Raw genomic sequence first — 22,716 nt, 5'->3', positions numbered from 1 at the left:
GATCTAACAGGAATATTTTCCCTACATGACGGAAAATATTTTTAAAATCCTGTTGGATACACCACTGAACAATAGCCAACTTTGGATGTCCTTAGTCTGAGAGACAACTCTCATGCTGGTGACTTTAATAGACATCAGTATTTTCAATCAGTATACAGTAGTCCTAGCAACCCATTGATCAAAATGTCTCTTTCAAAAGCACTAGTTACACAAGTATGAATTCTCACTTCTGTAGATATGAGGACATAAATACTGCTTGAGGGTTGTTTAGTGTTGAACTGGTTTTTGATCCGTTTTTTTTTAACAGATGTTGAATTCTAAATCTTTCAATACTCCCTGGTCGCCTCTGTTTTTTTGTGTGTTTTTCTTTTTTTAAAGTTCAATGCAACAGTGCATGGTACAGCCAGAATAGACCAGCTTCCAAAGTATCATCAGCTCTTACACATTCTAGAAGTGAATCAGTAAAATACAACAAATTCCGAAGTTTAACTGTAATGTAGAGAATGGTTCAAAAGAGAGCTACAGATGGGGTATTAAACATCATGGCCAATTCGAAAAGATTTCATCCCTATAATTAACATCATGTATCTCTATGCAGCCTATCAGATTCCAGGATGCATACGCATCTAAATGAAAATAACGTGCATGCTTTCACTAATCCTTGTCTGTCCTTTTTATCTGCTGGACTCGTAGCAGTCAGATCATTATGGGAGATCGGAGCAGAGGGACGATGACATGCTGGTTATTTTTTCCATAATTGCAAGTGGATGGGTCTTCGTTAAAACTACATTCCGCGGCGTTTTGTTGACATTAGTGGCAAAATGTCTCTTATTGTCTTTTTGGGTCTCCTACTGGCATCTGGTGGCTTTCCACTTGTCTGGAGCACATGTCCTTCCCAATGCAGCTGTTTTTATCATAACCTGAGTGATGGTTCCAGAGCCAGGTTCGTGTGTATTTAATTATCTCAACTCTATTGAATGAATGCAATGCATTTTTTTTCTACTTGAAATGTGGTGCACTGGTGCAATTTTCGCATTCCACATCATGATTGTATTTTACACATAAACAATATTGTGTGTAATATCGTTTAGAATGTATTTTGCACACAATATTTGTTTATTTATGTTTTAGTATTGATTCGAATTTTAAAAATAATAATGTTGAAAAAAATAATGATTCTTGACTTGTTCAAAAAAAAATTATTTATTTATTTTTCCACAAGTGTTTGTTAAACTCTGTTTGTTAGACGCATGCTTCCCTTATTATACTTCCCAGTATTGTTAATCGTTAGTTCATGAGATGTAGTTAACTAATGTTAACAAATGAAACCTAATTGTAAAGTATTTTTCTAACATATTGTTATATGTGGCTTGCATAGTTTTGAGTGCATTTTAAGTGCATCATTGCATGAGTGGAACAAATTTGCTCATACAAACCTTTAAAATCCCTTATTATAAGTCTTTATTCTTGTTTCTAATGCGTTTCGCAGGAGTGTGATTTGCAACGATCCAGAAATTTCACTGGTGCCCGCCACGTTCCCAGCGGACACCTCGAAACTTCGGATTGAAAAGACTGCAATCAAGAGGATCCCGAGCGAGGCTTTTAGCTACCTCTCTAATTTAGAATTCCTTTGGATGTCTTTTAACGTTTTATCCTCTCTCAACTCGGACAGTTTCCGTGGCTTGGACAGTTTAGAGGAACTAAGGCTAGATGGAAATTCTCTCACGTCGTTTCCGTGGGAATCCCTCATGGACATGCCCAGTCTGAGGCTACTCGATATCCACAACAACCAGCTGTCCTCAGTCCCCTCTGAGGCCGTTCTCTACATGAAAAACTTAACCTACCTGGATCTATCCAGTAATAATCTGCTGACAGTGCCACCTGAGGTCCTCAACACTTGGCTGACGGTCAAACCCGTCCAGGGAGCAGAAAGTTCAAAAATGATTCTTGGTACGTTTTTCCTTCGTCTTATTTTCTTAATTTTATATATTGGCGTAATTATATACTTAAAAAAAAACAACTATTATATAGGATATTTAAAAATATTATTATACAACATTTAATTAAATATATATATTTTTAAATTATAAATAATATTTTAAAATATGTAATATAGTCTATTTTAAAATATATACTGTAATAATACCAATATATAACACTGTAAAAAAAAATCATATACTGTAAATAAAGATTATTCGAATATGTTTTGCAAGAAAATACAATTTCAGTCGTTCGGTATCAAAATTTCACGTTTTTAATGTGTTACTTGCCATTTCTTTTGTAGTTATTTGTAAAATTTACTAGCAGTTTCTGAGTGAAGTAATTTTTTATAGGTGTAGGATTCCCCCCCCCCCCCCAATTTTTTACTATTTTTTTTTAAGTCTTGCATGAAAAACGTAAAAAACACCCGCAACAGATGCCTTCAGAAAAGGAAATGTCCTTACAATTGTCACTTTTTATTACAATTATACAAGTTTTCTTAAGTGGTTTTTGCAACTTGATCATTTCTTTTCCCCCAGGTCTCCATGACAACCCATGGTTGTGTGATTGTCGACTATATGACCTGGTCCAGTTCCAGAAGTCTCCTAGTTTGTCAGTGGCCTTCATTGACACGAGACTCAGGTGCGCTGATCCAGAGAGCCTCTCTGGAGTTCTGTTTAGTGATGCCGAGCTCAGACGCTGCCAGGGGCCTCGGGTCCACACCGCCGTAGCCCGTGTGAGGAGCGCAGTGGGCAACAATGTGTTGTTGCGATGCGGAACCATTGGGGTTCCTATCCCTGAGCTGGCCTGGAGAAGGGCAGATGGAAAGCCATTGAATGGGACTGGTGAGTCAGCACAATGGCGGGCAGTTAAGCAGTATTAGCTAGAGGTGCTAGTGATTACGAGAGCTGGCACAGACACAGCAATGCACTGTGATTACACAATACTAATTAGTTCATGGAAATGTACTCAAGTGTTATTCTTTTTTCCTTTGAATTTACAGTTCAGCTGGAGAATTCAAAGGAGGGAATCGTTTGGTCTATTTTAAGCGTGCCTGCCGTGTCCTTTCGTGACACGGGAAAGTACATCTGCAAAGCCACAAATTATGCAGGGAGTGCAGAGGCCGTCATTTCTTTGATCATAAGCGATGCACCCAAAGCAGAGAATCCGACTGTGGATCCAAAAACCAAAATGAAATCCAAGAAGGCAAACCCTATAGTCAAGGCAGCCTATCAAGAAAAACACATAATCACGTACGTTTCCCCAACACCCAACAATAAGATACCGCTCGGCGCCACAGTGAGCTACACAGGCCCGTATCCAGGTATGGAGAGCGACAATGCTGCTAACAGTCGGACAAATACCCAAACTGCCAGTCCCGACGGGTTCCTGGAGACCAATCTGAGCAACCTGGCTGCCAACACGTCCTCACTTCAGCAAGACCCTGACAGGGTCGTGCGCTCGGTCAAAGTCATTGGCGATACGGACTACACAGTGTGTCTGAACTGGAGGGCACCGACCGCCAAGAACACAACCGCTTTTAGCGTCCTCTACGCTGTGTTTGGGGAGAGGGATATGCGAAGAATTAACGTCAGCCCAGGTAACAACCGGATCCTCATCGAGGGACTGGTTCCAAAAACCAAATACATCGCCTGTGTGTGCGTCAAGGGGCTGATCCCCAAAAAGGAGCAGTGTGTAATCTTCTCAACAGATGCAGCGGCTAGTGCTAATGGAACCCAAAAGCTCATTAATGTAGTAGTGATCACGGTCGCCTGTGTGATAGCTGTGCCTCTGACTGTGATCGTGTGCTGCGGGGCGCTTAAGAGGAAAATCAAGAAGTTTCTGGGCAAAAAGTCCAAAGACATTCAAGACTCATATGTGACGTTTGAGACCCTGTCTCCCAGTACCAAGGCCAAAGGCTTGGAGGGGGAATATCTCACCAGACTGAACGCAGAGGAGTCCAACAGACTGCTGTCGGCCAGGTCCAGCCTAGACTCTGAGTCCACCGCCAAGATTGAGGGACAGCCCAATGAATACTTCTGCTGACAATATCCCTCAGCCACAATCCCTCCACGCAGCTGCCTGAGTATCCAGGCCCAGCCACAGTACCTGAGTGCACATAATCTGTACCAGCAGTACATGACTGGCCGTCCGTGAACAAGATTCAGGATACTTTGCATAAGTAACAAAGTGAAGATACTATATGTTGTTTTGGTAATCTTGCTCTTTGTTACTGTGCTTTTGGACTTGGTTTCTAAACTAAGCCATTTGGCTGGTGGTGGGGTTGTGGCTGAGCAATCCCAGGAAAATGCATTCATGGACTTTTACCCCTTCAGATAGTCATAGAAGGAACTGATTTAAAGGGAAATGTTCATATGAATTCTTGTATATTTGTGTATATGGAAGGAAAAAAACTATTTATATGTGGTGATAATTGTAATATTATGTAAGGAATTGGGGATTCACTTTCACATACACTCTTAAAAAATAAAGGTTCCAAATGGGTTTTTTTGCAGTGATGGCGTAGAAGAATAATTTTTGGTTCCCTAAAGAATCTTACAGTGAACAGTTCTTAACAGAACCTTTTTTTGTGTGTACAACATTTTAAAAATATAAACAAACTTTTCCACTTTAAAGATCCTTCTGTGGAATGGAAAGGTTCCATAGATGTAAAAGGTTCTTTCATATGCACCAACATAGTCATCATTGTGTATGTGAATTTTTTTCTGTTTACCATGTAAAACTTGTTCTACTTTTTTCCCCCTCCAGGTTTCTTAGTAGTATCCATTTATGCTTCAAAATAAATTTTGTATATAGAGTTTAAAAAAAAGTGTTACAGTATTTTTTTAACAACAATATTAGGTCAGACTTACAATTAAGTTCCAATCAGTCTCTCATGGGGTTAGTCAAGGATTACTGATAATAGGCTTTACTCCACTGTACCTGCAGTCATGTCGTACACAGACATAGAGTGGATGTTACATTTATAGGAGACCATGGATGCCTCAGTTATATTTCGTTTGATTGTTTTCCATCTTTTATTAAGTCATATTAGCTCAGAGTGTTTTCCAGGATGCTCCTGTGGGACTGACCGTTTTGGGAGGTTAGTTACTGTTCATTTTCGTTACAGACATCAGCGGAGTCGTTGAGCAAATATGATGTTGTTGTGCTGAGAATAGGTATAGCACAATGTCAGAGCTAGTCTGTAAATATAAATATATGGGCGATTCGAGGAACTATTCTGCCCTAGAACAATATATATATATATATATATAAAAATGAATAGTAGTATAAAGAATAGTTGTCATTAACCACACTTGTTAACAATATATATTATATTGCATATGTTGTAAAGTCGAACATCAACGTACAATTTAAAATATTGAACGTTTTTTCTCTAGGTCACTCACATGTATGGGAATTGCATTAACCCGGGTACCTGAGGACATACCGGAATATTTTACTAAAATTCGAATAGAGAAATCACAGCTAAGTGAACTACCAAAGGCAGCGTTTTCTCAAATAAAGAGTCTAAAGCATCTCTGGCTGAATTTCAATGACATTGCTATCATAAATATCAAAAGTCTGGAAGGTTTGGGTAACTTGACGGAGCTCCGGTTGCAGGGTAACAAGCTGCGTTCAGTCCCATGGACAGCGTTTGAGGAAACGCCCAACCTCAAGATTCTGGATCTGAAGCACAACCGCATTGACGCCCTCTCTGAACACGCGCTTAAGTTTTTACCAGGTCTCACCTATTTAGACCTGTCCTCTAATCAACTCTCAGTCATTTCTAAAGACGTGTTTATGAACTGGCATCTCTACCACACAGAAAACAAGCATGAAAAACCTACAGCGTCCAATGTTGTTCTCGCACTTCACGACAACCCGTGGCTGTGCGACTGTCGCCTGGGAGGCTTCATTGAGTTTATCAAATCGTTGAGTCCGCCCTTCATTTTAATGAACTCATATTTGGCATGCTCTGGTCCGGCATTCAAATCAGGGAAATTTTTCCATGAGGTCGATTTAAAGACGTGTGTGATGCCAGAGGTCAGCGCCCCAGTCAACAACATCACTGTGCCTTTAGGTGGCAACATCACGCTTACATGCTTTGCCACGGCCAGACCTGAACCTGCCATTAGGTGGACATATGGTCTTAAGATACTAAGAGGATTTCGTGGTAAGAGATATTCTCCTAAAACATGTTTACATACGTTTGTCTTTACTTAAATAGATCTTTCTTTAAAAAATAGGTACTTAGCCCTCGATTACTGCACACACATATTATTGCACTTTTACAAATTATGTAATAACATCACCGTTTGTATGTTACAAAATTACATGCTTTTAGACCTTATCTATACAATTAATTTAAATATTTTGAATATAAGAATATTTTAATTCATCAGTAAATGTCAGTTTTTAAAAACACACAAAATAGTGTATGGACAACTTGTTTTTAAAGATTATATTTTATATATAATATAATATATAATTATACATTAAAAAGGTGTGTAAGTGATAAACAATTGTCAAAAATCCAAACTACTTTAAACCTTTAAGATTATGCAATTGTGACGCATATGATACCTACTGTGCAAGCTTCTAAAAATTATCACAAATTATTACAAATAATGTTGTTAACATGTTATTAATGTTATTAATACAACTAATATTGTTGTTATCATTACATATTAATTTATAAATTATGAATCAATATTAATAGTACAAATTGTTATTGTTATTATTATTATACTGTAAAAATACACAAAAATACCTTTTGGCCCTACTCCATGTTATCCTCAATTTCACTTTTTTTCCCTCCAGAGATTCAGAGCCGTGTGGATGAAGACACTATCAGGTCTCAGCTGATCATTCCTTCGCTCCATCTGGCCGACAGAGGACTCTACACCTGCTTTGCCAACAATTTCATCGGCAATTCCTCAATCGGTATATTACTGGATGTGAAATCTCCAGAAGGCTCACTGTCTCATTCCTCAGACCTCTCTGCTGCCATCACAGAGGAAAATGTTTACATCGATATCCGTATTGCCAAGCAGACAGTGTATGGCATTACATTTGAGTGGCGTGCTGTGACAGACAATCCAGCAGAAACCTGGTTCACCATTCATTTTGGCCGCTATGACACACTTAAGAAAGAGCAGATATACATAGGACCAGGCATTAACACATACTCTGTCACAGACCTGCTACCAGTCACTAAGTATGAAATCTGTGTTACTCTAAAGAACCAAGTTCCTCGGGACGGCCAATGCATCGTGTTCGTGACGGGCAGTGATTTCAATGAAATGGAACAGAGAGAAAAGCTCATTCATATCATCGTCATTGTACTTGCCATGGTGCTTGCTGTGCCTGCGGGAATGTACGCCTGCACCACCGATGCCAAGTTCACCTGCTTTGAGCGTTGCACGGAGATGTGGAGAAACAGGAGACACACGGAGCACTCACACACGTCTGACGAGGGGCAGGGCACGTTTGACAGCCTCCAGGCTGCCAGTGATGAGGGCCTCTGCAAGGAGTCCAGCAAGGAGCTGAAGACCCGACGGAGGTCTGCTGAAAAGATACAGAAAACAAAGAATGAACGAAGACCAACAGCTGAGCTTTACTGACACTGCACATCGAAAAGACATCCATAGACTGATCAATACCCATGAAAGGAGCAGGAAAGCCTGCATTGTCATCCAGCTTGAGTGGTCAACAGGAGATCGGAGTAAAGTTAATATTCTTATTGCTGATGCCAGAAGAGAGTCTCGATTCATCATGAACTCACGGATCAGGTGCTTTCCAGACAAACTGGCAAAAACCAAAGGAAGCCATTAAATAAAAGTCACTGAATCAAACACTTCTATCAACTTTATTCTACATCGCATAAGCAAGCTATTTCCTTTGAATGAGCGACACTTCAGATACTTTAGCCAGCCACTATAGGTAAATAACTAAGAATAACAAAGTGCTGCACACCAATGTTGATGATTATAATAATAAAACATTTAAATAACATAAGTTTGCAATATAAAGCAGCTATAACACGCTGTTTTTGTACAGGTAAAATAACTGGGAGTGTCTGAAACTGGAAACCTCCTAAATTCAAGTTACAAATGCCAAGCCAGCTCTTGCGTTAAAAATAAGGTGGATACACTATTAAAAAAAATAAAGGTTCTTCATTGGCGTCAATGGTTCCATGAAGCACCTTTAACATCGATTGAACCTTTCAATTCCATAAAAGGATTTTCTTTAGATTTTAAAAATGGTCTTTTAAGAACTGTTCACTAAAAGTTCTATGACATCGCTGAAAAGAAAAGAAAAAAACCTTTTGAAACCTATATTTTTAAGAGTACAATTATTTTTAGAGAGGAACAGACCTTATATCATCTTCATGCACTGTATAGAAGCAACTAGTGACAAGTACAGTAGCGCTGAAAAGTATAGAACATCATTTTGGGGATTATATTTCTATTTTTAAACTAAGTGAATTATTTTAGGTTGAGGTGCATTTGTATGATTGTTAAATTCGTGGCATGTTTTAAGTGACAGATTTATTTTTAATGCATGATACAAACCTAGGGGTATAAAAGCAGATTAGGATTTTTGATGCCAGTTCCATATCATGTGACTCCAACAGCAGACAGAATGCTTATCTTTTAAAATGGACACAAGCGTCAGTCAGCAAGCCCTTTGACAAACAATGAAAATGCCACATACAATTAAAATTAAACAATGACCGACACAAGGCTGCAATACATTGACCATCAAACAAATTTATCAATTTGAACTCCAATTATTAAAAGAGTTGCGGAATAAATGTAATGAAGATTGTTTTCTACAAATGATTTTGCCCCTAAAGTATGATATTTTGTTCCCTTTTATTTATTTTTTTAACAAATGAGTGGTAGGTACAATCTTTGTAAGTAAATATATACATTAAAATGAAAATTTGTTGCTGAACTTATATCATGTTTCTGTACTGAAATGTATAATAATGTATAATATCACACATGGACTGTGCAATTCAAGCCAGTCAATTTTTTGTAAATAAGCCTGGAACAAGAAATAACTCTATTCCACTACCAGACTGAATGGTTACCGCTGTCGAATCGTGCCGTTCTGCACTAATCAAGGCTCGTTGACAGTATTGCTTATTTTTCCATTGTGGTGCTACTAAACCAGGATTAAAGCGTACTTGACCAGTCGGGAACCTCAGACTCTCCACGTCACTAAAGTGCAGAGTAGAGCTCCACGTACGGTATGGTTAGTTACCCATGCTAAGAAATCTATACGTGGAACTTTTTGTAAACGGCTCGTTCTTATGGAAATGCTGCTAGTACCAAAAAGTGCTTAAATTGAATTCTACAGCTCTCTGTTATTTACGACAGTGATACACTTTGAGGTTTCTGACTTTGTGTTTAGAGGTCTGTGACCTTAGCCAGTGCTCCGAAATAAACTAGTCAAGTTCCAAATAAAATGTCCGCATCTTGGTTAGAATGTTCTGTTTTTCCTTTATCCCAGTCCATCAGCGCACTTTGCAAGTTTGTAATCCTCTCTAAAAAAAAACAGTAATCCTACAGGGTATAATTCCATGTCATTTGTGCTTTTACCCCCCAGTGCTGCTTTTAATGTGAAAACAGACTTTCCTCATCACAGCCGTCTTGTCTCTTTAAAAAAGAAAGAATTGACTAATGTTGAAAAACATTCACCTAAAAACGTTACAGTGCATTTGTCTTTGAATATATAAACACCGTGTTGAGAGATTTAGAAAAGCCAGAGAGAGCAAGTGCATAATTTGTCTTATAAATCTTAATGTGATCACCAAATCTGAACTTGATGTTAAGCCCAAAAGAACAAGGACAAGCTAAAATAAGCAAACCACCGCTGCACGTGGTTAGTTTCTGAAATATTTGAGTTAACTGTCGGTGTCACAATGCTCATAAAATAACATCTGTATTTGAAAATAAAGCTGGGTTTTACAATCTGTGTTTTAAATTAAACAGAAAAAAGATTTGGGTCACAACAACTGCACCATGACCCCATATGACGAAATGCAGCTTTAAAGGAAATAATACTGTTTCTCAATCCTATATTATACAGAAGAAAAAACAACAGAGGCTATAAGATGACATTCAGCAGTTTCATATCACAGGACCACTTCAAAAACAAGAATAAAAACTTGCTTTGCTTAAAATGCCTTCAAATAAAACAACACATTTGAATGAAATGTCCATTTATTTACAAAAAGGTTGCATATAACAGAGATCACTCCAATTATTTTTCATTTAATACTGAACGGCATGAAACCTGACAATTAAGATTAAACCGATGAAACACGGCACAATATGTAACTGTATGGTTTTCCTCACTGAATGATAGGAAAATATGTATAATATTGGATTTGTTTGTGGTTTATCAGTCAAAAGCATTTATCAAATAAACCAGCAAATCAATGTTTAGAATTTGGCCTTATAAATGTTCATTCAACATCCAAAAGATATTGTATTAGACTTAAAAAGCATTTAATTCATTGGTCTGAGAGACAAAAAAGAGAAAAACTAGTATTCCCTTTTAAAAACCATGTAGTTATAGAATAATAAAAATGATATTGAAGAATAATAATTCACATCACAGACATATTTCATTTTCCTTGCCAGTTATCCACAGTAAAAAAAAAGACTTTGGTTTCATTTCTGCATGAAAACTATCCACAGATTGAGAAATGTCAGAGAAGCATAGAATGTGAACCAATTCTTTTCCATCCAGAACAGGGCAGTACACAGTGTCATAGCATGTGGATTAGTAGAGTGTTAGTCTTGGCAAGTGACACTTTTCCACTTGGAACCTGCAATCCCAGCTGAACTCTGCATACATACGGTAAGTAGCAGAGTTGTCCTGCTGAGATCTTGTTCCTGCTCAAATCTTGCCTAAAATCTTCTTCGTCAGAAGAAACAGGACAGAGAATTAGCAGAGGGACACGTCTTCTCACCACTGAACACTGGTATTTCTACATGCATTTCACCATAATCAGTACCGGTTGGCCATGTTTTTCTGCTCCAGTCTAAGTTTGAGCTCAGAAACCAGAGCTGTGTTGACAGGATTGTCTTTACTCCTATGAGATTTTCTCTTTGTCTTGGAGGCCACCGAGGCGGAAACTGTAGGTACCGCCCACTCGCGGTCACCGTGTCTATAATGACTTGGCAACGGCGGGGGCATGATGGGGGCGTTTGGAAGTGACGGAGGCGCTCGATGATGAGAACACACTTTGATGTTATTGTTACAGTTGATATTGTCTGTTGTAGGGATCTCCTGTTCCTCTCTGAACGGTTGCTGGAAGTCGTCTTGTCTCTGGGGTTTACGCCTCCTGCGTATAATGCGACGGGAGGGTAGGATTTTGTTGGACTTGTTGTTTCTCACGAATATTATAGTAGATATCAAGACTGTCACAAAAACCATGATTATAATGACACCACTGATCAAGCCTAGGAAATGCATGGGATTTTCCCTACTTCTCAATAAAAAGGACGTCAAAGGTCCCTTGAGTTGAGTCTGTAAAAGAGCACAAAGAGAAATCAAGTCCATAGGACTCAAGGGTGATATACTGTAGGCTTCTCTCTGTTTAGCCAGAGACACATGATAAAAGTGAGGCAGATAAACAATTTCCAGAGAGGCCAATAGCAGGCAACAAAGTATTCTTGTGTGAAATAGTACTATGGTATGCCAGCATGGGTTAGAAAGCACTGATAGGGCGACTACTCGGAATATACACAGCGTGACTGCATGGCATCTTGACAGCTGAGAACAGATTGAAAGCAATTGATTTGGTTTTTATTTAAATTAATTTGACAATTTCAAATTGAGTTGAAGACGAAATGAATTTGAATGTTACAACAGAGTCTGGTTGCGCAGTAAGACAAGATCAGAAGGGTTGAATAGGGCACCCAGAATTAAGACCATGCAGTCTCATTGTCATAATCTCAAAAACATATACTGTACGATGTAGACTGAATGGAGAAACGGGCGATCGCGTAGAATAAAAGCTATTATTTTGAAAAATGTTTATTTTAACTGTGCTCGTGTACTCTTTTACAGACATTTTACTTGCCTTTAAGCATCAACAAAATCATGGAAGGAAAAAAATAAAAAGCTAAGAATTGTTGTCGGTGTCAAAGTGTCTCATGGTCAGAGCCTCCTAATAATCTTTCTGATCTTGCCCCTTGGCTGGACCCGGGACTTTTTCACAGATTTCCAGAAAATTATGGTGGATATGAAAATGGTCAGTATGATAGCGAGGACTACAATGCTCAAGCAAATGGTGAAAACAGTCCAGGGCCGAGTTCTCAGACTCAAGAAGTATGAAATCAATCTGGATTTGATCTGTAAAGCACACAATAACAAAAACTTATGCTAGGTTTGATATGAGGTTTTCTCACAATACAGATAAAATAGTGAGAGTGCAGATTAAAGATTTCCATGTGCATGATTCAGTATTTTTATAGCATGCATAAATAAGAATCAAAGGGTTCTTGAGTTGTTTTGAATGACAATACTAAAAATGTTGCTTTCACTTTTTAAATGAACAGGATTCTCAGTAAAAAACAGCACTAATAAAGAACCACTTACCGCTTCTGTGATGTCAATCTTTATCACTGTGGTGGTGCTGAAGGATGGTGAACCTCTGTCTTTGGCCTGAACAACCACAGACCAGGTACAGTCTTTCTGATTGGTGATATTCTGGACTATGTCCATGGACTTAATGTACGGCTTCAACTTTATTTCTCCTGTGTCTGCATCGATGTCAAATATGTTGTCTGGGTCGGCTTTCATTATGGAGTATTCAATGACATTGTTTGGCTCTTCTGCATCTTCATCAATCGCCTACAATCATCAAACACAATCAACTGACAATTACACAAGCCTTCTAGAAGAACAAAATTTCAAAGAGTCTTTAAAAACGCTGCTAACCTCTATTTTCACCGGTGCACCAATCACCATTGTTTTCTCTAGAGAGTTCTCATTAAACTCTGGTGAATGGTCATTGAGGTCCATAATGGTGACGAAGACTTCGGCAAGGCTGTATTTTCCTTGAGTGTCTTCGGCCTTCACATAGAAGTTATACTTGGATTTGACCTCGGCGTCCAGACTGGCCCAGGGCTGAGTGCAGATGATTCCAGAATCAGCATGAATGAGAAACCTTTGTGAAAAAAATATAAGACAGGAAATGAGTTCTCTTGGAAAATCAGGATTACACAAGGCTTGTTGTACAGGGAGATGTTAACATGATTTAAAGCTTTGAGAACACACTCTCTCCTTTTGAAAACTGTTATGTATACTTCTTGTTATGATGTCAACAGGATAAAACATATACAGTACTTATATGCAGTCTACTGTTTACACTATCATTTATTTTATTTGAACTCTATTTTAATATATTTTAAGATAGATATTCATGTGATCGGAATTTTAAGCAATAATAAATCCAGTCTTCAGTGTCATTTTCTTTAGAAATCATTCTAATATGCCGCTTTGGTTCTCGAGAAACATTTAATATTTATTATCAATGTTGAAATCAGTTAAAAAGAACAGCATTTATTTGAAATAAAAATCTTAGAAGTCTTTACTGACACTTTTTATCAATTTAATGTCCTTGCTGAATAAAAGTATGAATTTCTTTAAAAAAATAAAAAAAGTGCCAACCTCAAACTATTGAACGGTAGTGTATATATTGCTCTATATGACTGGCCCGACACAACAGCTGTTTGACCAGTTTGTCCAAACCCTGGATGTTGTGGAAGTGTTCTGAAAATCTGTCTGGTTATTATTTTATATACTTAATTCCATTTTGTGCAGCTAATGTGCAGAAATGACACACTGCATCTTTGTGGGGCTGTTACATGAAAAGGAGAACAGTCTATTTTCTGCTCAAATCCCATTAGTGGATTAACCAATATAGAGGGCCAGGTAACTCTTTGTTTGCAGTGAAATTTAGTTTTGCAGTTCTAGTCAATTGATTCTGTATAGAGAAAAACTGTTGTCATTTGACAAAGTGTGTAGTTCATTAAATATTAATTAAACACTGACAATGATAAAATCTGATGAATGAAACTGCGTACAAAAGACTGTATACTGACAATTTAGAGGTATTGCTGTCAGGTAAATAAAATCAGGCATAAGCTGCTATTGGCAGGCTGTGTGGTCTGTCTGGCAGAAACAAAACAGAAAAGATCCCACGCTCACTCAGCCTTGCCAATGAGAGAGTTCACACAGCTGTAAAAAAGGAAGCTTACCGGAAAGATTTACCATGCCTGTTCTGTCAACAAGTCATCATTTACACATTTATATCGGTTATATTTATGTGTTTTATGCTCTATAAAATATAAAAAATATGTTACTATCAGAGACCACGAATCTGTCTCCGGGTTTGGGAAGCTTGAGACAGATTTTTTGAATAAAGAGCTGAGAACAGCGGGAGGACTGAACTGTGTCCCAAGATGGCAATAATATTTGAGTAATTTGAGCGCTGCCTTTGGTATCTAATAAAAGAAAGGAAAATCGGATCCACCTGGGTACAGCTAGCCCTGAGTACAGCTAGATAAGAGTCAGAAAGCAAGTCTTACAACAACATAAAACGTTATTGGAAACTGAATTCTGCCTAGCTTTAGTTAGGGTGACCACCATCAAACAAACCAAATGTGGGACGATTATAAGTTTGTGTGGGACAATGTGGGACATGTTACCAACACTAAAACATAACCTGAAACTGTTATATAATGTTTATCTAACTTAATAAAAACATTTGTATTCTGCCTTTCAGCTGATAAAAATACTTTGTTCTTTAGTCCCTTCCAGAAAGCACCATTACATCACAATGTGATATAACATGTCTTTCTTTTACATGACATTTAAATTCAACATCACTGAGCCCAAAGGCAGCAGGCGTCATGCAGATAATTTTTGAAACAGTTCTGACCAAGTCCAACTAAAATCCAACAAAATAAATAATGAACAAATAAAATATAAACCAAACATGAATTTAGATCATTGACAGTCTTATATATTAAACCAAAGACGTTCATCTTTTCTTTGTGTGTGAAAGGATGTGAATTAAAACCACAGCAGGCAACAAGTTGTTAAATTAAAAATTTAATTGACCGAATTATCCATTTGTTTTCTGACAGGGAACACATGGAACAAATCATCGCTCCACATTTTGATCGACAGCCGTCACAAGAGACTGTATTTATTCTTTTGCTTTCAAACATTGGATAGGATTTTAAAAATGGCTGTTGTAGCCTATTTGTACTTCTGACGAAGCGCTGTTAAATATACGTGAAAAACTATGCCGCAAAAAGATTAAATAAAATGCTTTCTTAAAAAGGCAAAAGAACACATGCACGTTTTCTTAATATGATAATTAAAAACCAACAGACTGTTGAAAACGCAGCATGCGTTCATTTTCTCAATATGTGACGTGCGGGACAAGGGGTGAAAATGCTGTGCGGTACAACGCAAAGCGGGATGGGTGGTCACCCTAGCTTTAGTATCTGTAGGCTGTGCGATGAATCGAGGTGAGCTCACATCCCTCCCGTTCTCCCATTCACAAAATAGTCTGTGTTTTGGCATTAATGATGTTGCATAAGCAACTGTTTTTCATGTGGCTTATTCCAGTCGGCTGGCATTTCATCAGTAGAATCTCAGGCATTAAAAAGACCACACACACTCTGAAAAGGAGAGAAACAAGCATTAAATGGGGGGAGGGGGGGTACTCACAGGTCTGCTCCTGAGCCATATATGGAGTATCTGACCACACCCCAAAGACCAGAATCAGGATCTGTGGCCTGCAGAGAGCATAAGGAGCAAACGTCAGCAACTGGCATACTGAGATGCCAACATCTACGTAACAGAACAGATGACGTTTTGAGCCAAAAAGCAAAATATTAGGGGCGATGTGGGATTTGTTAATCAGGCTACGTCATTATTTCCCTTGTTGTAGCATGTCCTCCGAGGTCAAAATCCGGCAGGTCATTTAGCAAATTGAAGTCCAGAAACAGGATAACTCCCATGTGGCGTGCACTTGCTTACACACAGGGTGAGGTTTAATCTCAATAGGGTTCAATCTCTCTATCCACTGATGAAGGGCAGAGTGGGACAAGTTTACATCCGGACAGAAATTAATTTAGCATTGTACCTGCGTAAGGATAAATTAAGCAGGTAAATTAAACACTATTGATAAATGTGATACATCCTTGCTGAATAAAAATATTTATTAAAAAAAATATATATATATATATCACTGACCCAAAACTTTTGAGCAGTAGTGCATTTAAACCTTATATTGTTTTTAGATTCAATATGATGTGCTTGTTCATATAACATTTGAAATAAACATGATCAGTATCATAGTTTTGTAGAACAAAAAAGCTGTACCATTTTGTTTGAGTATTCTGACACACAAAAAAAGATAATCATGATGGTATTTTTGTCTATTAAAGCACAAATCTGGGGTTTTAGTGTTACACAACTGAATGAAAATGATAGCCATCTGGCAGCTTACCACGTAATAGACTGTTTAGCATGCATTCACATACTGAGCATGATTTGGGATTCTGAGCCAACCCCTCAAATGTTATATTTAGATTAATAATGCGTATAATGCGTTTTTTCCCATAAACAGAGCAGTCTAGAGAGAATCACAAAAATGTTAATCTTTTTGTGCATATAATGTCTATAGTGTTCTGTACTCACTGTCACAGACACAACATTGGATCCTCCGGGTGAATTTTCTGGAATCCGAGCGATGTAAAAATCAGAAGTGAATTTCGGAGTGTTATCATTGGTGTCTAGCAGATGAATGATTATGTCTGCTGTGGCACTGAATCTCTCAGGTGTGTCAATCTCTATAGCGAGGAGCTGGAAACAATGAGCATAAACACATTTCTGCAACTGGTAGTATATTGTTGATAATAATAGTGTAGGGTCATTTTCAGGCCATTTGTGTCCCCATTACTTATACCATTACTGAAGACCATTTTCGTGTCCATTGAATAAAAAAATAAATTTACTGATATGAAAACATTTGTTGATATGTTGTTATTTCTGAGAAAATTGATAATTTGACTCATTAAGCCTGTTATTTTCTAACATTGTTGCTCTTTAAACATGTTCCTGAAAAACTGGGAAAAACTAGACAATTTCCTGAGAAAGACTCTGTGAAAATCTTTATTTTATTGCACTTTAAAGTCAAATTAAAGTACAACATCCAGTATTTTCCTGAAACATACATGACTGTGTAACATATGCAACAAATCTGTTGATTCATTACTTGTTCATATATTCAGGATTGAGCACATATTGTACACTTTTCTTAAACAGTTCCCATGAATTTCTATTCACCTTAAATGTCAGGAAGTGTGATTTCTCAAAATCCATTGCAGCTGAATCCTCTACTAGGACGGTGACTTGTGCTTCATTCAGAACGGTTTGAGGGACCACTCGTAACATGCGGCCTGGGCCCACTAGTCTGAGGTGGAATTTGGCATTAGATCCCTGAGAACAAGCATATAGTTTAATCATTATTTTGTAACAAAACATTTACACAGAGCTAATAGAGAGAACTATCAAAGACATAGAAATGGAATAAGTTAAAGCTATTTTAAATGAATGGCAAACAATGATTGTTGGACAAATGATGTGCAAATCCATGTGATCTTTTATGTGTAATGAATTTTGCATATCAATGTGACTAAATGCTGAATAATTACACATTTTATTTAGTAATATGACAACAGCTTGAAAAGGACCACCTGCTTGTTTGGGTGCTTTCCTGTCATTTATGTAACAGAGATAATAATGTTCTATTATGACTGAACAGTGCTCATAGAAAACATGGAAGTAATACATTAAACTAATGGTGTTTTATCTAGTTGATTTTTAAATAATGGTTGATCTGCACTACAAAACTACTCTAACACTCAATCAGCTTTTATTAAATTCTCTTAAAACGCAGAACAGATCGGCAGATTGTTTTTCTAATGTCTATAAACCTGCATGCACACATTTTTAGCTAAGACGAGCATGTAACCCGCTGCTGAAACAAAAGCTACCCACCTGGTCAGAGTCGTTGACTGTGATTTTCAAGCCCCTCAGGAACTCCCCCTCAGGAGGATGCTCATACATAGTTAACTCGAACACGTTCTGTGGTCCATTCTCTCCAAAGAATGTGGGTGGATGGTTGTTCAGATCCACTACCTTAATGGTCACTGTAGTGACTGCAAAGTCCAAGCGTTTCCCCTCTGGACTAACCTCTGAAGCCTGAGAAAGGAAGAAAATACTGATTATTAATTCAACTAAATACATTTATACCAACCAGCTGTTACAAAAAGCCATGTTGTATTCATTGGCTCAAGATACTCTTGTAATGAGGACGTGCAAGTTTAAAAGAGATGTAACTACATAGCATGGACAGAGATTTTAGTAATTGGCTTATTCCTGAAACTGGCTTAAGCTCTGTCACAAGTCAGAGACCAGAGGGAAACAACGTCCAGTCACCAAACATTTGACAGCAGAAAAAAAACAAATCAAACTTGAGACAGAATAGAACAGAATTAGAAATCGAGTTAAAAAATGATTTTAACCTTGACTTTAATATTAAAGACTTCCCTCCTCAGGTCTGCTGGATACACCTTCAGAGTGATGCATCCACTGGTTTTATTGATGTCAAAAACCCCATCGGCTCCTGAATAAATTGGTTGGAAATTTGTTAAGTGAAAGCTCATAATGAAATTCCTTTCCAGCCATAAAAATATGTGCAGAATAAGTGCATTTCCATATTAACCAATAATACGTACCAGAGTCTAATGAATACATGATTGGATTTGGATTATCCATGTCTCCATCTTTGGCAAAAACTGTAAATATCTCAGATCCCTGTAAAAAGATCCCTGTAATTAGATCTTAGACAAGGAGCAGTAAAGTTTGCACAATTAATTAAATAACGGATGATTTTTACAATGGAACTGAATCAACACTGAACTGACTTCAGCTGAATAATGACACATTTGTCTTTTTAGAGCTGCTTTACAGCCGACTTGATCTATGTTTGCATAAATTGAATCATTGTTTTTCTGTTGATCAATGTAAAGCTGCATTGAAAAAAATCTGTATTTTTTAAAGCTTTGTAAAAAATAAAGGTGACTTGATTTGACTTGACACAGTTTGTCCAAATATTTAAATTTTGGGTAAATTAATCTGAGATAGCAGTTGCATTTGCTAAAAAAGTAAGAGGGTAACATTAGCAGATAAAGTAAGGAATGTATTCTAGCAAACTATTTTCAACTGTATGTTCAATTTTTCCTTTATGTTTGATAGGGGATACACTATCTTGACTTGAGAGCATGTGTACAGTAGCTCAGTACAGTCTTTATTTATTTTTATCTTTTTTTATCTGATTTTAGCTGCATGCTGTGCTGTTGCACAAATGTTTTAGCAGGATTGAAACTGTAACGTGGACAACATTTGCCATAAAGCATTATTAGTTGTTTTTTGAAAGAAATTCATACATGTTCAAATCAAATCAGCATATTAGAATACTTTATGCAACATTTTAAAATATTAAAATAGAAAACAGTTATTTTAAATAATAAAATAGTTTTTCAAAATAATGTTTTTATGTATTCGTGATCAAATATATGCTTGGTGAGTCTCTTGGTGAGCATAAGAGACCTCTGTCAAAAACATAAAAACATATTACTGACCTCATACTTTAGTGTGTCTATATATTATAATAATTCGCCTTTAATCACTTTTAATCACACTGAAGCACAATGGAACTGTAGTGTGTTCGTAAGAAGTCATTGTGTAGCACTACGATAGACACTCACAGGTGAAGAGACCTCATAGACATAACCGAAGTAAGGACTTCCCACAAACACAGGAGGAGTGTCTTGAGTGTCAATCACATTTATCGTCAAAGTGGCAGATGATGACATTACTTGTTGCTTGCCCTTGTAAACACCACCTCCATCCTGAAGACAAAAGCTAGTGTTACTTCATATTTCATTATGATGCAAAAAAAATTATAACAGCCAAATAATTAAAATGATGATTGGTAGTGCAGATCAAGGTAGTAAATGGAAGAACAAAGCTTGAACTGGTAAAACAAAGAGAACAAAACCACTCCCTCTCACCTTTGCCACCACAGTGATGAAATGTGTGCGGAATTTCTCATAATCCAGGGCTTCGCCTGGTTTTATCCGCAGCACGCCACTATGGTGGTCTATGGCAAACTTTGTGCTCGGTTCACTGCTCTAGATTTAAGAACAAACAAAGATTCTACTGTCACTATTCCCATATGTCTATGACCTTGTGATAAAATAGTCAATAATGAATAGTATGAAGGAACAGGAATGAAATATCCATACTGTGTCGAAATGGGAAATATAAAAACTTTCTTCTGCTCGATCTGATCCAGACAAAATTAAACAAATCTTTTTTCGAGTCATTTCGTTCGTTGAATGAACAAAATGACTCGAAAAAAGATTCGTTCATTTTGATGAACGAGTTCGAACAGGAGATCACGCACGTGCATCACAGAACAGTGCAAGGCGAGCATTTGTGCTTATAAAACGTAAACTTTTTTATTTCTTTTTGAAATTACCGATTGTTTCGCAAGATAAGACCCTTATGCATCGTCTGGTGTCGTTTAAAGCCATTTGAAGCTGCACTGAAACTGTCATTTGGACCTTGGACCGTTTGGTACCCAATGAAGTCCATTATATGGAGAAAAATCCTAGAATGTTTTCATCAAAAACCTTAATTTCTTTTCGACTGAAGAAAGAAAGACATGGACATCTTGGATGACATGGGGGTGAGTAAATTATCAGCAAAAGTTTTTTAAAAAGTGAACTACTCCTTTAAGACGAATGAGCATATAGGACTGCTGCAGGTTAGAGGATAAATAGAATTTTTAGCCTATTTATTTTTCAGAATGCACAGTTGAAAAGAAAATATAGGCTTAAGGAACATTTCAGCAGGGTCAAGATTATTAATACAGACATCATTATTCATTGTTTTAATTAATTGGCATCCACAATAATGGATAGTGATAATCTGCGTTATCATGTAGGTGCGCTGAGCGCCGGAAACTCCCGATATGTACTAAGTAGAACGCGGAAGTAGTTGTGCAAGTAGTACATTGTAAGGCAGGGTAAGGGTACAACGCACTGGGTCTGTTGTCCAATCAGAGCACTCTGAGCTTTTCGGAGAAGCTTTATAGAAGGAGTAGCTTTAAAGAAATTAGCGCGTTTCAGACAGACTGGAACACAGTATGTGAAAAATAATGTGTTAACTTATTCTATTTCACCAAATAAACAAAATAATTAACTTTTAAAATAGCATCATATGACCCCTTTAAATGCCATTTCAAACGTGCTCAATGTTATGAGTATGACCCGTTTATATGGATATTCTATGAGACTTTGCAGTAATGAACAAAAGGGTTAAAACTGAGGGGAAAAAAGAAGTAATCCTGTACTTTCATTTGACCTTGAGTTCATTTTTAATATTTTAACTGGATGCGAGATGTTACCTGGAGGAAGTAAGTGACTGATCCCCCAGAGCCGATGTCTCTGTCCACCGCCTGCACTTTGTAGATGCTGCTCCCTGATGTAGTGTTCTGTGCAAACACACACACACAGTTTTCAAACAAGCCTGTTTATACAGATCACATTCAAATCCAAATCATTTTTGCTGGCCAGGTATTTTCCTAAAAAATATTCTATAGGAACCTAAACGATTTAGTAAAGAATAATTAAGTACAGATTCTCTGAGACAAGATTCCTCACCTCTGGCACATCTACGATGGAAGGCATGTTCTGAAACTGTGGTCTCTCATCATTGGCATCCGTGACAATAACCGAAACCTTTTCAACTACCTGACATGACACCAGAGCATTAGAAAGACAATCACTGCAAAACTCATCACATACACTGGATAAGATTCATAAATCAGCAATACTTACTTTGTTAAGGCCATCTGAGATGCTGACAAAGAATTCAATCTCATCTTGTGCCTGTGATAAACAGATGGGTTCGTGTTACTGTAATGTTCTCAGCATATTTAAACCTTGATATGTGTTTTGAAATGTACCTCTCTGTCGAGTTCCTCTATTAGAGTTACTGCTCCAGATTTGGGATGAACACGAAAATATTCTTTGTATCCGGGTTCAAAGGTCATTCCATACTTTACTGGCTGGCCTTCGGGGTCAGTTCCATTAAGAACGTATATCTGTGTTCCTGTAATTTACAGTTGTAAACAGTTATTTCTGTTCAAGTCAAATCAAAATGACATCTAAAGCATTGTTTCACAACCATGGGTACGAGGCTGTAAATTATTTAAGATAAGACATTAAAAAGGTATTAAAACAATTAAAAATCAAGATATTTCTTATTTAAATTTAAAGCCTCCGTTTTTGTTTTTCTTCTTTGAGGAAGCAGGGTTCCCACTGTCTTGAAAAACCTGGATATATAAGGAGGCCTATTTAAAAAGTGTGATTTCTAGACCTGGAAAAGACTCCATGGGCATTTTTATAATGAATATAAATGTTTTCTTATTATGCCAAGCTCAAAGGGCAAATACGCCAAGCCTGCACACATCTCAAGGGCACATGGTCTTTGGAAAACAGCAGTGGCCATCTTAATACCATTTACAATTAGACAGAGGAGACAACAATAGGA

The 22,716-nt window shown here is 37.4% G+C and overlaps 3 protein-coding genes across 6 annotated transcripts in view; 2 read left to right on the top strand and 1 right to left on the bottom strand.

Annotated features, from left to right (window-relative positions):
- The first annotated feature begins 686 nt into the window (after positions 1–686).
- On the top strand, positions 687–4,810 carry lrit1a (leucine-rich repeat, immunoglobulin-like and transmembrane domains 1a). The gene is made up of 4 exons (XM_077236882.1): positions 687–943; positions 1,490–1,950; positions 2,520–2,825; positions 2,984–4,810. Exons 1-4 carry the CDS (start codon positions 822–824, stop codon positions 4,024–4,026), a joined length of 1,932 nt encoding a protein of 643 aa, XP_077092997.1. The 5' UTR covers positions 687–821; the 3' UTR covers positions 4,027–4,810.
- A 95-nt stretch (positions 4,811–4,905) lies between these two features.
- lrit2 (leucine-rich repeat, immunoglobulin-like and transmembrane domains 2) lies at positions 4,906–7,741 on the top strand. Its single transcript, XM_077236884.1, has 3 exons — positions 4,906–5,083; positions 5,382–6,157; positions 6,805–7,741. Exons 1-3 carry the CDS (start codon positions 4,977–4,979, stop codon positions 7,605–7,607), a joined length of 1,686 nt encoding a protein of 561 aa, XP_077092999.1. The 5' UTR covers positions 4,906–4,976; the 3' UTR covers positions 7,608–7,741.
- Positions 7,742–10,199: 2,458 nt separating this feature from the next.
- Positions 10,200–22,716, bottom strand: part of cdhr1a (cadherin-related family member 1a) — a 105,243-nt gene continuing 92,726 nt past the window's right edge. For 3 of the 4 annotated variants that reach the window (XM_077236837.1, XM_077236835.1, XM_077236836.1), the window contains 15 exons: positions 22,130–22,275; positions 22,002–22,052; positions 21,825–21,914; positions 21,569–21,655; positions 20,169–20,288; positions 19,863–20,006; positions 18,831–18,909; positions 18,618–18,718; positions 18,091–18,294; positions 17,377–17,529; positions 16,729–16,893; positions 15,754–15,821; positions 12,949–13,177; positions 12,607–12,861; positions 10,200–11,532 (listed from right to left, as the gene is read on the bottom strand). In XM_077236837.1, the coding sequence (XP_077092952.1) occupies positions 11,011–11,532; positions 12,607–12,861; positions 12,949–13,177; positions 15,754–15,821; positions 16,729–16,893; positions 17,377–17,529; positions 18,091–18,294; positions 18,618–18,718; positions 18,831–18,909; positions 19,863–20,006; positions 20,169–20,288; positions 21,569–21,655; positions 21,825–21,914; positions 22,002–22,052; positions 22,130–22,275 (2,414 nt within the window). In that variant the 3' untranslated portion in view covers positions 10,200–11,010. Of the gene's footprint in view, positions 12,361–12,606; positions 12,862–12,948; positions 13,178–15,753; positions 15,822–16,728; positions 16,894–17,376; positions 17,530–18,090; positions 18,295–18,617; positions 18,719–18,830; positions 18,910–19,862; positions 20,007–20,168; positions 20,289–21,568; positions 21,656–21,824; positions 21,915–22,001; positions 22,053–22,129; positions 22,276–22,716 lie in introns of all 4 variants that reach the window. The other variant, XM_077236838.1, reaches the window with a different exon arrangement.

The sequence above is a fragment of the Siphateles boraxobius genome, unplaced genomic scaffold (genome assembly GCF_051911475.1).
Source record: "Siphateles boraxobius isolate OS27281-9 unplaced genomic scaffold, OSU_SipBor_1 20, whole genome shotgun sequence".
Classification (NCBI taxonomy): Eukaryota; Metazoa; Chordata; class Actinopteri; order Cypriniformes; family Leuciscidae; genus Siphateles; species Siphateles boraxobius.
Note: the sequence above shows the minus strand (reverse complement) of the source record. Positions and strands in the feature narration are given on the sequence as shown.